Raw genomic sequence first — 18,172 nt, 5'->3', positions numbered from 1 at the left:
CTTAAATTTTTTATCATTTATATATGTATGAAAAGTCAAAATATCAAAACTTCGCACAGAAAATGCTCGTTTCGTAACTACTCACACAAATTATACGATATGTATGTACGGCGTCAAATTATATTAGACTGGTATTACATCGTACTAGTCGTACAATAAATTTTTCAAGCATATCGATTGGTTGTAGAATAGAAAATTTCTAGAGACTCAAGAATTTTCTTCCCTACAGCCAATCGACACGTTAGAAAAATTTATCCTGCAATATCAGCTTTAGGCCTCTTGCCCATAGGAAATGCACGCGGCAAAACGCGACGCGGTAGCCAATGAACGCTAAGAAAACGCCACGTTGATTAAATTTTTAGTAATTTAGTAGTAATGTTTATAAAAAAATGCATTTGAAATAGAAAATGGATAATAAAACCTATTTAAATCGAAATGTAAAATAGGTTTTAAAATAATATATTTTAAATACAAATAAGGCATTTTACATTTTGTATTTCCATTTTAAATGTATCTATTTGGGAAATGCACATCTCTGCTTATTGTTAAATATTGTAAGTTGTGCTGAATAATTCTCCACAAGAATCAAGGCTAATTATTCCGTATTAGAAGAGCACCTCAGGACAACTCTGATTTTGACATATATTCTTAAGTTCACACTCCTGAATAATATTTATTGCTTCACGAAAAAAAGACAGCGACAATTGTTTAAACAATAGTTATATGAACAAAAATAAACAAAATAATTGTTGAAATTGTGTCAGTTCGGAGTGCCGCGTGACGGACAAACGAGCACGCGAATAAGAAGTCTAACTTCACATCAAAACTCGTGTATTTCTGAACACAGGAATAACAGTAACAAAAAATTGACTTAACATTACAAAAGATTTGGCGTCAGAATTACAAACTTAGTGAACTCGCTGCACACAAAGATTCCAAAGTTTTTACTCATTGTCAGAGAAGACGAATCTGCACCCATTCTCTCAAAGCGACTACGAGATTCTTTTCCCGGAAATCTTCTCCAACATGCTCTGTGCGCTCCAGAGATGCGCCTTCGCATCCGTAGCATGCGCGCACAATAAATCCGCTCGCGCGTTACATTTTAAAATTACTTTTTAACACCATCTCTTAATTTTAACATCTTGCTTTAATACAATAACAATTTTTTAACAGTACAAACTATCGAAGCAGAACAAAACATTTCAAAACCCAAAATAAATTTACTTTCTCTTTGTTTTGTTCAATACTAAATTAATTTATTCTTGACGCTGCCTCTTAATCCTAGTTCACTAAAATATCTCTACATAGACCAAATTAATTTTTATTCAACGGTTTGGTAAATAAGTCTGCTAATTATTTGTCAGTCGGGCAATATTTTATCTCAATAATTTTCTATTTCACTTTTTCGTGTACAAAACGGTATTTAACGTCAATGTGTTTCGATCTCCGATTTACTACATCGTTTTTTATCAACTTAATCGCGTTTTGATTATCAATATTTAATCGCGCAGACACTGATTCACCGAGTAGTTCTTTTAACAATGATTTTATATACAAGAGTTCTTTACAACAGTCCGCAGCCGCTATATACTCCGCTTCGGTGGTCGATGCGGCCACGATGGGTTGTTTTCAAGAACTAACTGGTCCGCCAGAGTAGAAGATTACATTAACCAGTAGTACTTTTCCTCGTCTGTGGATCCCCAGCATAGTCGGTATTGCAATAGGCTTGTATCTCGTTCTCCCCATGTGCCTCGGAAAAACATATACCCTTGTCTTGAGTTCCATTTAGATATCTAAGAATTCGTTTTACATCTATTACTCTTTCATTTGTAGAATTACTCACATACTTGCTTGTAAATCCTACAGTCTGCGCAAGATCAGGACGCGTCTTTGTCGTCAATTACAGCAAACTTCCTATTACTTACTCTGTATGGGAAATTTGATTTCATTTTTGTTTTCATCTCTTCTGTTTTGCACAACGGTGTACTGATTTAGATAAAACGGCTTAGATTTATCCATGTTTTTCTTCAAAAGATTTCTTATATGTTTTCTGTTTCAGTTTCAGTTTTCTTTTTCTTGTTCGATTTGAATTCCCAGAAACGATTTTGGATATCTATCAATTGTTATTTCGTAGAGATCACTGAGATTCTTCACCAGTCCGTCCATTTCCTCTCTATCGTGTCTAAGCAATATCGCGTCGTCTACATATATTCCCAAATTAAAGTTCCTTTCTTGTTTTTGAATTGTTCATTTTTTAATGGTTTAAGTTCTTTTTCTTTTAGAGTGTTCGTGAACTTTGATTCCATTTTATTGGAACTTGTTTCAATGCTTTCTTTAATTTACAGAGCTTTTTTCATAATTATAGCCTTGAAGTGATTGCATGTATATGTCTTCTCCCAATTCCCCATACAAGAAGGCCGTTTTCACGTCGAATATCATTATCCGATAATTTTTTTTCATTGCTAAGCAACAATCTCAGCGAACAACTGTTAACAACTGGACTGAATACTTCTTCAAAGTCCACCCCGTAGTTCTGCTCTTAGCCTTTAACTACTAGTTCTCGCTTTGTTTTGTCTACTTTCCTTTTTCTTGAAAATCCATCTGCTGCTCAAAATCCTTTTTTCTTCTGCTTCCGTTGTATCCACAACTTCCCAAGTATTATTTTTCTCCAGGGAGTCCTTTTCTTGTTGTATCGCTCGTTTCCATTTTTCTTTGTCTGGCCCTGTGGTTGCTTGCTGATAAGTTAACATCATGACGTAATCATTATATCTTTTCGGAGGTTTTCTTCTCTATCTGATCTTCTAACTTGCTCTGGTTAATTTTCTTCTTGTTCTTCTGCATCTTCGTAATCTATACTTTCTTCTACATCTGTTTCATCGTCCATCAGATCTTCCATTTCTCCTTCCGTTTCTTGTTCACTTTCTTCTTCTCTTCAATTTTCCTCTTCATACTCGTCTTCTTCCTCTTCACTTTCCACACCAATGCATTTTGATTGGTTTTTCTCACATTTTTCCTCGTGTCTTATTTCATTTTCAAATCTCACGTCTCTAGATATTATTATTTTCCGTTTTTCAGCATCCCACAGTCTGTATCCTTATGGAGCATAGCTTACAAATTTCGGTTTTTGACTTCGATCATCCAGTTTCTACAGGCAATCTAAAATTTTTGCGTATGCCACACAGCCAAACAGTTTCAAATTTTTTAAATTCGGTTTTTCTTTATTCCACATTTCGTAAGGTGTTACAGACAGCACTTTCGTTGGACTTCTGTTCAACAAACAGATTGCGGTAAGAACTGCTTCTCCCTACATCTTTTTCTTCATTTTGGATTCTGCCAACAGTGCCAACTCTGGCTTTTTCCATCAAGGTTCGATTCATTCGTTCCGCTGTTCCGTTCATTTGTGGTGAATAAAGTACAGTGTAATTAATTTCCTTTTGCTTTGGCCCAATGTATTAGGTTACTATTTACGTATTCACGTCCATTGTCACTTTTGATCCTCGATATTTTGTAATTCCATTTCGCTTCCACTCGCTGTGCGTATTCTTTTACAGTTTCTGCCACTTCGTGTTTATTCCTTCTCAGATACACCACTGTAAAATGAGTGTAATCATCAATTAATGTGAGCATATATCTTTTGTTATTCCACGTCGAAGGGTCGATCGGTCCGCACAAGTCCGTATGAATCAAGTCTAATGGTCGCTTGGATTTACTTTTCCGATCGAATAGCAATCTGCACTATTTCACCTTCATACATATTTCACACAATTTTCCATTTTCATCAAGTCTCTTTTCTTAATATTCATACCATCTGAAACTCCGAGCAATTTTTTATCCCATCAAAACTCAGATGTCCAAGTTTTTTATGCCACTGTTCTATCAGATCATTTCTTCCTGTCATAAGTGATTTATTCTCCGCATCTGGCTGTAGATCATAAAGTTCATTTCTTTGTTTGTTACTTAAAAGAATTTCTTTATTTTTACATTTTACAACTACCTTATTTTTCGTGAATGTTACTTCGCCTTCATTTTCTGTTATCGCATTTACCGACAACAAGTTGACACTCAAATCCGGCACATACATAACCTTCTTCAACACACATTTTTCGGAAAACACCGAGCTAATATTTTTTGCAGTCATCGTTTCATTTTTCTTCGCCACTCCAATCTCCGAGTTTATTGGTTTTATACTACTCAGGTATTTTCTGCTATTTACCATGTGGTTCCAGAGTCCACGACCCATCTCGTACTGTTCGATGTTTGTGTCAAAAAGGACACTTTTTTCCGTACTGTTTTGCCGTTGCTTCGTCTCCCGACTGCAAAAATAACAGTCCTTCTCCGCATGATTATTCTTTTTACAGATTTTACAAAATAAGTTTTTTCTTTGGTTCTTTCTGATTTTAAACAGTCTCGCACAAAATGACGCATTTTGTTGCAGGTTAACAACAGGAAAACAACGTTTTTCTCTATTAAACGATTTTTTTCGCTTTTTTCTGTATGTCTTTGAGAGGTGTCTTTCTTCTTTGCATATGTTGCATCTCCATTCCGTAGATTTAAACGCAACCACATTTCCTTTTTCTTCATCTCCGCGATTCCTCATTTCTTCCAAAAGAAACCTAGAGTTTAAATTTTCAAGTGTTTTGTCAGTTTCAGATATCGATTCTTTTTAGGGGGGTAAAGAGGGGTCATACAATTTTCAAAAATGAGAATCTATTTCTTGGTAAAATACATCAAGTAAAATATGTACCCTGTACACGGTTCAATTTTCGCCAAAGAATTAATTTCTAAAAGAAATTTACGCATTAATATCCGCGCATGGCTCTCATTGCCAAGTTGACAGTTACGTGTTTGTAAAGTTTAATTTGTTATATCTCCTAAATCAATGCTAATTCCCCTACTTGATTCTATCTAACAATAAGTAACGACAAAATCGGTCAAGTATAACTTTTTGCAGTTTTATTATAAAATACAATGCCATAAAATTTATATATAGTTTATAGTAATTATTTACATTAATGGACACTTTTCCGATTATTTTAATCTTGATATGTATTATAGAGAAGAAACTACTTGATTACCATTTGCTTATGTCTTAATTGTCATATCTGTACTCGGATGTGCTAATACTAACAATCGATGAGTTCACAGAAAAGTTGAATAATAAATAATAAACATTATTTTACAGTACTAGATTTAAAAGATGGATTTTGGCATGTTAAGTTAGATGATAAGTCGATTGAGTTATGTACTTTCGACGCCGTTTGGTTGTTATAAATTTAATAGATTATCTTTTGGATTAAATATGGCGTCTGAATATTTTCAAAAAATAAATGTCGAAAATAGTGATATAAAAGGTGTAATGGTATATTTTGATGATTTATTAATTGTATCAGATACAGAAAAAGATCATGATATAATAGTTAAAAAAGTTATTGATCGTGCCAGGAAAATTGGTGTTAAGTTTAATAAAAATAAAGTTCAATATAAAGTCAACTCAGTGAAGTACTTAGGTCATATTTTTAGTGTTGAAGGAATTGCAATAGATCCGGAAAGAGTCCGAGCGATATTAGCTATAGAAAGTCCAACAAATATCACAAAGTTACAAAGTATAATAGACATGATTAATTATTTGCGAATTTTATATCGAATTTATCGGAAAAAATAGCGCCACTTAGAGAACTGTTCAAGAAAAATGTACAATTTCAATGGTTACCGGTACATGAAAATTGTTTAATAAGCTAAAACAGGAAATAACAAATGCGCCCGTATTGGCAAATTTTGATATAAAAGAAGAAATTATAATACAGGCAGATGTGTCACAAAATGGATTAGATTGCTGCTTGTTACAAAATGGAAAACCATAGTTAGTTTTGTGTCTAATAGTCTTACTAAAAGTGAAGAAAATATGGTTTAAATTGAGAAAGAGTTATTAAGTATTGTATTTGCTACACAGAAATTTCATAATTATATTTATAGCAAAAAAATGTATGTAATCACTGATCATAAACTGCTAATTAGAATAATTAACAAAAAGATTTCAGAAATTCTTTTCACTCGTTTGCAAAGAATGAGAATTAAATTACTGAAATATCAAATAGATATATCGTTCAAACCAGGAAAAGAAATGCATATTGCAGATTTAGTATCAAGGTTATTTATAAATGAGACAAACACGGATGATACTTGGTTACGAGGAATAGTATACTCTATTGACGGGTCTTAATATTGTAGTTTCTAAAAAACGAGAACTTGAAAAAGCAACTATTGCTGATCCAACATTATTAAAATTCAAGTATTATCATTTTAATAGATGACCTAAAATAAAAAAGATGTAGATGATAGAATTAAACATTATTTTAATTTACAAGATTAAATCACAGTAGAAGACGATTTAATATATCTTAATTTTAAATTAATAATTTCAATAGAGTTTGTAAAATATATTTTACAGTTACTGCATGAATCATATTTTAGTATAACTAAAACTAAAACTCGAGCAAATCAAGTAATATATTGACTAGATATGAGCAAAGATATAGAAGAAGTGATATCTAAATTTGCAATAAGTGAAAGTATAGTAACTCAAATATCAAAAAACTGCTAATAAATCATGAGATACCAAAATTTCCTTTTGAAAAAATAGCTAGCAATATTTTACAATTTAGAGGAGAAAATTATTTGGTAATAGTACAGAATTACTATTCTAAATGGCTAGAGATTATAAAATTAAAAAATAAAACTAGAACAGAAATTATTGACAAAATGAAAACTGCTGTATTTGCTATACATGGAATACCCAATATACTTATATGTGATAATCAACCTTATAATTCATACGAATGTAAGGAACTTGCAAATAAATAGCATTTCAAAATAGCAACTAGCTCAACAAATTATCTACGAAGTAATGGTTCGGCTGAACGTGTAGTACAAACAGCTAAGAAATTATTAGAAAAAAGCAAGCAAGAAAAAATAGATATGAAAATAGCTTTTTAGAATATCGAAATAAGCTAATACCAGGATTAAATGTGTCACCTGTACAAATTATGTTCAACAGGTGTGTCAAAACTAAAATTCCGATACATACCAAATTATTACAACCAAATATACGCAAAAATATATACACAAAAAGTTGACTAAAAAACAAAAACAAGCAAAAAACTCTCATGATATCCATGCGAAAAAACGTAGATAGTTTCGAGAGAAAAATAATGTGTTAGTAAAGTCAGGAAAAACGTGGAAACTGGCTAAGATACTTTTTAAACATAACACTCTACAATCTTATATTATTACTAATACTAATAGTAACATTATTAGAAGAAATTCGAGTCATTTAAAGAAAACAAAAACAAAGTTTAAAGTAGATGATTGATTTTGGTGAAAATAATGAGAATAATGGTCACGGTAAAAAACATGATACAAATGATAAATATGAAGATTCCTCAGTACCAAAAAATGTAAATAAGGAACAACAAACAATAAGGTTTACTCGCAATGGACGAACTATTAAAACTCCACCTGAATTAAAGGATTACGTTATGTAATGTTACATTTGTCAGAGCGCTTTATTTAGTTTTAGTAACAGTAAAACTGATTAAAAAAAATTTCTTTTTAGGTAATTTTATTTGAGTTTTCTTTTAGTTTTATGCGCAAAATTTTCTTTTATTTTACTATGTCAAATTTATGATCATAAATTTATTGAGTAAAACTCCTGTTTAGGGGAGGCTGCTCCAATGACCTTGACATATGTTGTCAAGGTCATCACCCTGAGTAACTTTCAAAAAGTTTTAGCCATCGCTCGTTATTTGTTATAAACAAAAAAAGTTTCATTTCAAAAGACTAGTTTTTCGGCACCGTGTACATTTGAGAAGTAAATATATGATCTGCTATACAGAAATATAATATATATCTAACATATAGTAAAGCTCGTTATTTTGTTTTGATTTCTGCAATCAAATATGATATGAATCAAAGAGTTAATGTGCCATAGATTTTTATATTATATGGTTGGAATATTATCGATTTTCTGAATTTTCAACGCGTTTTCATGCGTTTACACGAATTTCTTAATATGACACACAATTTTAATTCTTTATAAAATTTTTTATGGATTATTATTTTATAAATTATCTTGCCGAATTTTCATTTAAGAGAACATATAATTATGATAAACGCATCGATAGTTTCTTTAAAATCATAAGTTTAATATATCCATTAAATCAAGTAAATATAAATTAAAATGTCAATAAAACGATTATTTTTTACGTTCTTTTCCTTTTCTTTCATAATTTTTTTACATCATGTATATTTAATAACGTACTTTTAATGGATCTATTTATTTAAATGTGACACATTAAATGTATGGGCGTGGGAGGGGCGGCCTGTTACAAAGCAAAATCTATATCATGCCTTAACACAGGTTGGATTGAGTTAGTTTTTTGTGAAGTAGGGTTCAAGAGGGCCCACGCACTCATTTAAATAAATAGATCCATTAAAAGTACACTTCATCAAACATACATGATGTGAAAAATTATGTTCTATTTATAAAACTTTTTTGTTTATAACTTATTAACAATAACGAGCGACGGCTAAAATCTTTTGAAGGTTACTCAGGGTGATGACATTGACAACATATGTCAAGATCAAGGTTGTTGGAGCAGCCTTTCCTAAGTAGTAGTTTTACCGTTTATTGTACTACACAACTTAAAAAAAAAGAAAAGAGAAGATGTTGTATAAACGGCACATGCGCAACTGGCGCTAGCGACGTATTAGATAGGCTGCCGACGGTATGTGAGAACCTAAGAGTCTTTCTTTTGTATTTTAAATAATAATAAATATTGTTTAGCACATACAAGTGTTTATTTGAGTAATTATGTTAAATAACAATACATGGCAAATGTTTACCTTTACACAGTTAGCGCCAAGTGAGTTCTTATCTGAATATTATTCTTGACCTCTAAGAAGGTCAAGAATATAGACATTTTCCGTCGCTCGTTATTTATTAAAAAGTTATAAACAAAAGAAGTTTAATGAATTATTCGGAATTTTTGAAGTGGTACAATACAATATTAATTATAACATAATATAGTCCTACTATATCCGCGCATACACTTTCCTACCCACACAATAAATGGGTTGGGTTAGGTTATTTTTTTGGAAGTGGAGTCTCCGTAGAGGGGAGGAACCCACTGTATCCGCGCATACACTTTCTACACGTATACTTTCCTACCCATACAACAAATGGGTTGGGTTAGGTTATTTTTTTTGGAAGTGGAACCCCCCGCAAGGGGGCGGAACCCACTGCAAACATCCACGCATACACTTTTCACGCATAGAAAGTCTATGCGCGGGCATAGTGAGTTCCGCCCCCCTACGGGGGGCTCTACTTCCAAAAAAATAACTTAACCCAACCCATTTGTTGTGTGAATAGGAAAGTGTATGCGCGGATACAGTGGGACTATATTATATATTATGTTATAATTAATATTGTATAAGGTTTAGAATCTTTATCGTTGTTTTTCTCGAAAACTATCACTTGTATAATAAAAATGAAAAGGATATAAAATGTGTATTTTGAAGAGACCTACAACTTTTATTTGAAATATTTTTTTAAATTTTCAGTATTTGATAAAATAATTGCAAAAAACGTCAATTTAAAAAAATTTTTATAACTTTTTAGTAAATAACGAGCGACGGAAAATGTTTATATTCTTGACCTTCTTAAAGGTCAAAAATAACATTCACATAAAGCAGAACTTATTTGACGCTGACTGTATAAAGGTAAACATTTACCTTTTCTTTAATATTAGGATAAAAATCCCGAATAGAAGACTCAGCTCCAATAACCTTGACCTTGACATATGTTCTCAATGTCATCACCCTTTAATAAACAATGAGCTCGATTAAAACTTTTTGCATGTTACTCAGGCTCATGCCCGTGAAAACATATGTCAACGTCAAGGTCATTACAGCTGAGTCCCCTATTCAGGATTTTTACCAATCTTAGAATTTTTTGTAGGAAAAATAGATTTATTAACAATAAAATCACGCTTATATAGTAACTTTTTTGATTCATTAAACCAACATTTTTTGAATAATAATTTTGAAGGAATGTGTGTAGACTCCTTTGTAAGTGCCTTTTTTTATTTTTTTTGAAAAAGTAATTTTGTAAAAATTATATTTTAATATAATTAACACATTTAAAAATGAATCATAATTTCTCAAGAACACATGACTGCTGCTTTAATCTAACAATAAGATCATTGATTTATTTACATAAAGATCAATATTGAGATGCGAAGGTTATTCAAACAGTTTACAAAAATAATTACTGACGTGGGAATAATACTTATTGTATTTATTGTACTGTGTACTAAAATAAATGATAACATTTATGCATTATAATAAACAATGACATCTTGAATGCTATAATAAAAGAAATTATTATTAATAGTTAAGTGATTTAGTTTAACTGATTTAAATAGACACAATGTGTAAAGAGTATTGCATAATATCTAAATAGCTTTTATGTGATGCAGACAATGACAAATAAAATTATGTTTAATATTGCGTCAATACTGACGCAAATAATATTGTTAGATTGTGCAGTTGAATCAATACATTTATTTATTTATTACATAATATTATTTTATCCATTAATTTTTGATATATCGTTAAGGCTATTTAGCCTTTGCTATCGTTTTCCTCCAAGAAATTAGCTTTATTTATAAAAATGTGTTAGATGACGCATATGTAGAGTGGTATAGAAATATAGTTTATGTCTAAAAAATGTATTTTCGAAAACAACTTTATTATTGAAACAATTTTATTATTGAAAGCAAATTTATACATGATTGAATTTTGCGTTATATACTCTTTAATTTTTGATATTAGAAAAATTTTGAAATTTTTTAAAATTGAAAAAAAATTATTTTAAAAATATAAGATTTTTGACAATTTAAATGCATTATTATGTACAGTAAATGTAAAAAAAACTTAGAAACTTGTTTTTTACTTTTGAGATAATAAGATATGTTCAAAATAGCTAAATGAAATAGAATGTCAAATTTGTCAAAAAGTGAGTGTTTTAATTTTTTAAACTTTTTTAAAGTAAAATTGAATACTTATAAAAAAAATGTGTCTTTTATTTTTACCTGTACTATAACATATCTGAAATTTATCTAAATCGTTCCTTTGAAGATTAAATATATTTATTTTTTGTAAGCAACAGAACAAAAGATATTATTTTTTGTGCGCAGATTTTAGTCAGCTTCTAACAATAAGAATTATATATATTTTTATTAGACTCTTATATTTCTACAAAAGTTGCTATTCAATTATCTTTTAATATTTATAAGTTCGTCAGAAAATCCATGCGCTCATTCAATGATATTCTAACTTCTGTTATTATATATTTTTAATTTGTAACCACATAATATGCAGTTACAATTTTCAATTACAGTTATCAAATGCGTCAAGTTATATTTAGATACAGGTAATATGTACCTTTGTACATAAAGTAGAATGTATTCTACTGTTATAGTTTTGTAAAATATGTATATCATAAAATATATTAAAATTTTAAAGTACTCAAAAGTTTTAAACAATGTCAAACATTCACAAACTTTTGAATGTATATCTTATAAAAAAATTATAAACGTTGGAATTAACTTATACATCATACACCACTTTTCTTTTAACATAGGTATATTATAGAAGATGTATTTCTTAAGTAATATTTTCAATTATATGGCGCTTTCTTTTCGTTCTCGAGAAATGCGATTTTACAATATTACAATTTTCGTACTTAATATCATTTGTTATTATTAATATAATGAAATCATGATATAAGTAAATATGATGTAAATATTAATATATAAAATATGATATAAAAGAAATTAGTTGTGTACTTTAGATTTTTTTGTATTTACATTTTCTTATCATTGTGTTACTGTCAGTACATTTTAAGCTTACTGTTTAGTTTTGTTAAAAACTTCAAAATAAGTCTAATGCAATTTTACGAATTTCTGTCATTACTGAAAATAAAAATGAACTTATTAATTATTTAGTTCAACATTGTGTTATATGTGGCGAAATGTCTGCGTGGCACTTATGTTACAACTTTATCCCACAATTGTTTGTTAGAACGCTGTGTCCTATGTAAACAACAGCAGAAGAAAAAGGAGAGTATGATGTAATTTTCTTAAGTATTTATTTAAAATTTAAATATGCAAATAAATTGAATTTATTTTAAAACTTTTTTATTGCGAAAAATTGCTAATTTATGTATATATATATTTTATTGTTTTGCTTTTTTTATAAAGTAAATACGTGGGCGAGAAAGGAACTACGCTCTTTCTCTGTTGATTCTCTTTGAAAAAATTCTAAACTAACCCTCAACTTAATTAATTTAAAATGAAAAATAAGTAAATGTTAAGTAAATAAAGCTTAATAATAGCGTAATGATAAATACGCTATTATTTATCATTACGCATTACATTATTATTTATCATTATTTCAACATCATTAAATATTTAATTTAATGATGTTGAAAACTTTTTAAAAGTTACTATGAATCATAATCTTAAGAACATATAAATCAAGTTTAAAGTCACTAAATCTTTTTCTCTAAAAATTTTATTTTGTAATATTTTAAAGTTGTGTATCATAGAAACAAAAGGAAAACGTACATAATTTATAGTGTGTATTATTTATGAATGCATCTTCTATACTTAATAAATGTCAAACAAAGTGATTCATGAAGTATAAGTTAATATTAACACGCACGCACGCACACACATTTATATATATTATTGAATATTACAATATTTATTATCAAATAATAAACAGAAATCCTGACATCCTAAGAAATCTTAAAAATGTTTAAACGAATTGTCATATAATTTTTAAATATATAATTGTAAAATATAATTATAAAATAAATTTTAATATTTTAGACAAAAATAAATTCAGAATTTTCTGATATGTATCAATAGTTCACAATAATTCAGAAAACTTTCTAGATACTTGTGAATTCACATTCAGAGTAAAAAATTTAGAAATTGATTAATGTGTCTTCCACTCGCGCATCACAGTCCAAGCTTCATAAATTAGTTTCATAAAATTGAGAATTTTGATAGTTTTCATAATTGTTATTTTTCTAGTGAATTTTAAATAATATATTATAATAAATTATTGTAATAGAAAATATTTTTAAATTCATCTCAACATTATTCTATTTTCTGGAATATATACATATATTAGATACATATAAAGAGTAAAAAAATGCATCAAAATTTTTATAACAACACATATTAGTCTCACGTTGCCTGGGAAATAACATCTATTTCGTATTTTAATGAAACGACTTCTAAAATTAAAATTTTTTTTTAAATTCGGTTTTTTTTCCGATACAATGTGTAAATTACAGTTTCTTATATTTCTTATTTCAAAAAAATAACAAAGAAATTATGTAAAGATGACAAGTTGCTAATTTCCTCTTGATTGAAGTTCGGAAAAACAAGTATGATGATCCCAGATGACCCTCAGTACTAGAATTAGCTTAAATGAAGCTTAAATGGCGCGGAACGATATTTGCAACAGTTTGATAAACGATACCTCCCATGTCGACAGTTGTCAGAGAACCTCGCTAAGAGTGAAAACAGAATTTGTGACTGGGTAATAACTTAAAAAATTTTTATGCTTATATATAACACTGTTATAATTAATTGTATATAAACTGTTCAGTGCAATAGTGAATTATTTATTAATGAATAGTGAAAAATAGAAATTTTCATATTGAAAATTATAAGTGCAATAATAGTTTGTTAATAGAAATATTTCGCATTACGTTAATAATATTAATAATTACATTAAAAATTATTTTTTCAAAAAAAATAAAAAAAACCAACTTTACACATTTATAACAAAATGTATTGCAAATATAAAAAAATTTTATTATTAGACTATTTAATTATTTATATAATTAAATTATTTTATTATTTATTGTTTTCTTTCAAATTTGTTTATTCTACAAAATTGTAGTACCAAAAATATTGTATTATTTAAAAATGTAAAAAATTGTGCAATAAATATGTAAGTATACAGATTGTAGCACTTACAAAACTTATATTTTTAAACAAAATATTTGTTAAAAGCATGATAGGATAAAACATATACATATATTATGTGTGAATGTGCGCTTGTGCATGCATGCGTGCGTGCGTACGTGTAGATGTGTGTGTGTGTGTGTATGTGTGTGTGTGTGTGTGTGTGTGTGTGTGTGTGTGTGTGTGTGTGTGTGTGTGTGTGTGTGTGTGTGTGTGTGTGTGTGTGTGTGTGTGTGTGTGCGTGTGTGTGTGTGTGTGTGTGTGTGTGATGCATATATTGCATTAAATAACTCGAAATTTTTTAACTTTTGTGAGTGTCAACTCAAAGAGTGGTATTGCTTTAAAACTACAGATCTATCAACTAAAATTTCAAATTTTATCATCGTATCGCGTCATGAAATATGTCGATTGAAAGAGCCAGTAAAAGTTTAATATCGTAAAAATAATGAAGCAAAGGGTGAATAATATCTCGTTCTATATAAAACTTGAAAAAAAATGCAACACAAATATACGAAACCTTGACATTTTTTAGGATAATTACTTAACACATACATAATTTTCTGTATCGTTCGGAAAAGGGACGGTTGGTAAATTTTAGAAGAGAGACAATGAGCGATCAAAACAATAAACGATTAAAACGAATTTGAAAAATAAAAACAAAAATGATTTTTTCTCTATTCCCATATTTATATATTTTTTTAGTTTATAAAAATTTTTTAAAAATTCATACATACATACATATTAACGTACGTACGTATATGTGTTCACGTGCATGCATGTGTGCGTAATGTATATGGTTGTGCGTTCATGTGCAAGCGCGAGTATGCGTGTATATTCTGTACACACACTAAACTTTTTTTATACTATATTTAAGACTGTCATAATCAGTTATAAACACTGCTAATGCAATATTATATTGAAAATTATAACAGTACTAGCACAATCTGAATAAAGAAATAATGCTAGAAAGCCAATCACATCAATGATAATAAAGTTTCTTGAAAACTTTTTAAAAATTTGAAAAAAATCTTTATTTAAGGACTTTAATATTTTAGCTTATGGGCCAATTGTAAAAGCAAAAATAAATAGACTTTTGTTATACATATAAAATAGATCCAAGTTACTAATTTAGAATATTAAGAACTCCATTGGCTCAGCCATTATTGAAATTTAATAATACAGTTTAACAATAAAACAATTACAAATAAGAGAATTATTTCCCATAGTTTTTTAGACGCTGCATGTGATCATCACTGTAAATGATAACATATATGTATAATTATGTGTGCGTGTACGCGCGTGTGGGCCTAATTGCAAGAGAACTTATCCATATCTATAATATATATTCTATCTATAACATGATAAAATATAAAAACAGTTCTATTTTGCAATTTGAAAAACTTAAAATGCTATTTTTAAATTGATAAATATAAATATAATCAAAATTGACTTAAAATAACAAAATCAAGTTAATATAACAATTGTTGAATTTTAAAAAAATCTATTTTTTCAAAGATTTATATAAATATGCAAAAATTTATGTATATGTTCCAAATTGTAATTTTATTACATTATTTATCAATTTTGACATTATATTAGTGTTCTAAAAACATTTTAGTTTAAATATAAAATAATTGAAGGGAGGTCAGCGTTATTCGCCCACTCCAAAGAATGTTGACCGTTCTTCAGGAAATAATAAGGATATTTATATTTCTTAGAAAAGTTTTGTAGGATGTGGTCCTAGCCTAGCATCCATAGTCTAGCTAATATGTTAATTGTAAGAAAAACGATAAAATCAGTGAGATGTGATTTTTTTTCTATATTTTCACATAAATATCTTTAGTGAAATCATGATATCGAAAATGCATCTATATTAAATGGTTAGTTACGTATGTGTATATACGTTGTTTGCAAAATTCAATTAGTAAAGTAACTAGTTTCAAGAATGTTTTCGGTAAATTTCTAGATTAAGGTTGTCACTTGCGATTTCGCTTTACATTTGCATAGGGCTTTCTTTCGACTTAAAATGGAAAGTTCTGACGATTTAAAGTGGAGCAAACAACGTCTTATTCTTGAAAAAATTTATTTATTTAACATGCGATTTTCTGTTGAATAAACAACTTGATATTAATTTTTATTAATGATATATATTTTCAATGTGTGCGGTTCTGGCGCAGTGAGTTGAGCGTCTGCTCATTATGCCTAAGATCTGGGGTTCAAATCCGAATAGAACCATCGAATTTTTATTCGATGTTATTTGATCGCCACCTCTCGGAAGGCAATGGCAAAACCACCGAGAGTATCTTGCCGCAAAAAAGAACTCCCTCTATCTAGGCCATTCGGAACCGGCATTACAGTAGGTCCCGATGACTGCAAATAAGACGCTCTCTGCGGTCATATGCTAGAGGGAACGGAAAGGGTTTTTGCAAAATAGTGGGGGTGTCAATGATCCACAAAACCTGGCAGAAAATGCTGGGACTCAAATTACTGACACTCTCAAATAACGGGGGTCACAATGGCACTAATAGAGAGCTAGGTGATAACAGCAAGGACTAGTCCCCAGCCGCCATAATATACTACTACTACTATATTTTCAATACTTTTATAACATACACATACACACACACACGGGGGGGAGTACAAGGAGGGCCTTCGGCCTCCCCTCCCGCACCCATCACGTCGCTTCGCATCGAAAGTTGCAACACATGTGAACTTTACTTTGCTTGCAACGTACATGCGAAGCGAGGTGGACGAGATGGGTGCGGGAGGGGGAAACGAAGGCCGTGTGCGTGTGTGTGCGTGTGCGTGTGCGTGCGTGCGTGCGTGCGTGCGTGCGTGCGTGCGTGCGTGCGTGCGTGCGTGCGTGCGTGCGTGCGTGCGTGCGTGCGTGCGTGCGTGCGTGTGCGTGTGTGTGTGTGTGTGTGTGTGTGTGTATTATGAAAATATATATCAAGACAAAGTAACAAATACAATAATTCTGGGATTTCGAAATGAAACATTTTTTTGTTTATAACTTTCTAACAAACAACGAGCGATGACTAAAACCTTTTGAACGTTACTCAGGACAGTGACCTTAACAATATATGTCAAGGTCATTGACTTCTGAAAGGGCTGACCTTATGTGAATATTTGCCATAAAATGTCAATTAATGATTTTTTTTCAAGAATAAGACGTTGTTTGTTCCGCTTTAAATCATCATAACTTTCCATTTTAAGTCGAAAGAAAGCCTTATGCAAATGTAGAGCAAAATCGCAGGTGACAACCTTAATCTAGAAATTTACCGTTTCTTTTCTTAACAATATCTTTAATATGAAAGCAATCGATTAAATATGAAATTTTCTTTCAGTGAATGTACGAGGCCGAATCGTCTGAGTGTGACAGTTAACAGACAGTTTGCCTTGAATTAACAATTATTGATATACAATGGGAAAGGTATCGTATTAATAAATATGTATTGTCAATATTGCTTATAAATATTTGCTAATTCATAGAATTTATAAATTTCTGTATTATAATAATATATAATACTATTTTAACATTAAAGGAAATAAAGTATTACACATACATATTTATCTATTGACAAAAAGAGAGAAAAAGAAAGAAAAAACTTTACTTTTGCAAAAAACGTCAATTATTGTTTGCGCGTAAAAAAATATAAAAAATTTGTAAAAATACAAAACAAAACTTATATATATATATATATACAGGGTGTCTTATAACTAATGAGCCAACGCTCGTGAGTGGGTAGAGTACAGTGAACTAAACAAAAAAGTATTAAGTCATTTTGCGATTTTCGCAATAATTATTAAAATATTAATTAAAAACGCTTAGCAAACAATATTATACATATCTACAAGATATCCAGTAATAATCGCCTCAACTCTCTAGAGCAGGTCAAACTGAACATAAAAGTACTGTATCATTTTGCGATTAGCGCAATAATTATTGAACTATTAATTAAAAACGCTCAGAGTATGCTGAGCACTATATGCCATGCGCGCTCATACGCTGAGCGTTTTTAATTAATATTTTAATAATTATTGCGAAAATCGAAAAATGATACAGA

At 29.8% G+C, this 18,172-nt stretch overlaps 1 protein-coding gene across 10 annotated transcripts in view; it reads left to right on the top strand.

The window, feature by feature from the left end:
- The window catches only part of Rh50 (Rhesus blood group-associated glycoprotein Rh50), a 195,227-nt gene that overhangs the window by 14,741 nt on the left and 162,314 nt on the right, over window positions 1-18,172 (top strand). For 6 of the 10 annotated variants that reach the window (XM_072898614.1, XM_072898612.1, XM_072898613.1 and 3 more), the window contains one exon: window positions 17,453-17,538. The exons of 2 other annotated variants lie outside the window; for them this stretch is intronic. In XM_072898614.1, coding sequence (XP_072754715.1) covers window positions 17,530-17,538 — 9 coding nt within the window. In that variant the 5' untranslated portion in view covers window positions 17,453-17,529. Of the gene's footprint in view, window positions 1-13,591; window positions 13,675-17,452; window positions 17,539-18,172 lie in introns of those variants that run through there. 2 more of the 10 variants (XM_072898608.1, XM_072898619.1) reach the window with 2 other exon arrangements.

Source organism: Anoplolepis gracilipes, chromosome 8 (genome assembly GCF_047496725.1).
Source record: "Anoplolepis gracilipes chromosome 8, ASM4749672v1, whole genome shotgun sequence".
Taxonomy (NCBI): domain Eukaryota; kingdom Metazoa; phylum Arthropoda; class Insecta; order Hymenoptera; family Formicidae; genus Anoplolepis; species Anoplolepis gracilipes.
Note: the sequence above shows the minus strand (reverse complement) of the source record. Positions and strands in the feature narration are given on the sequence as shown.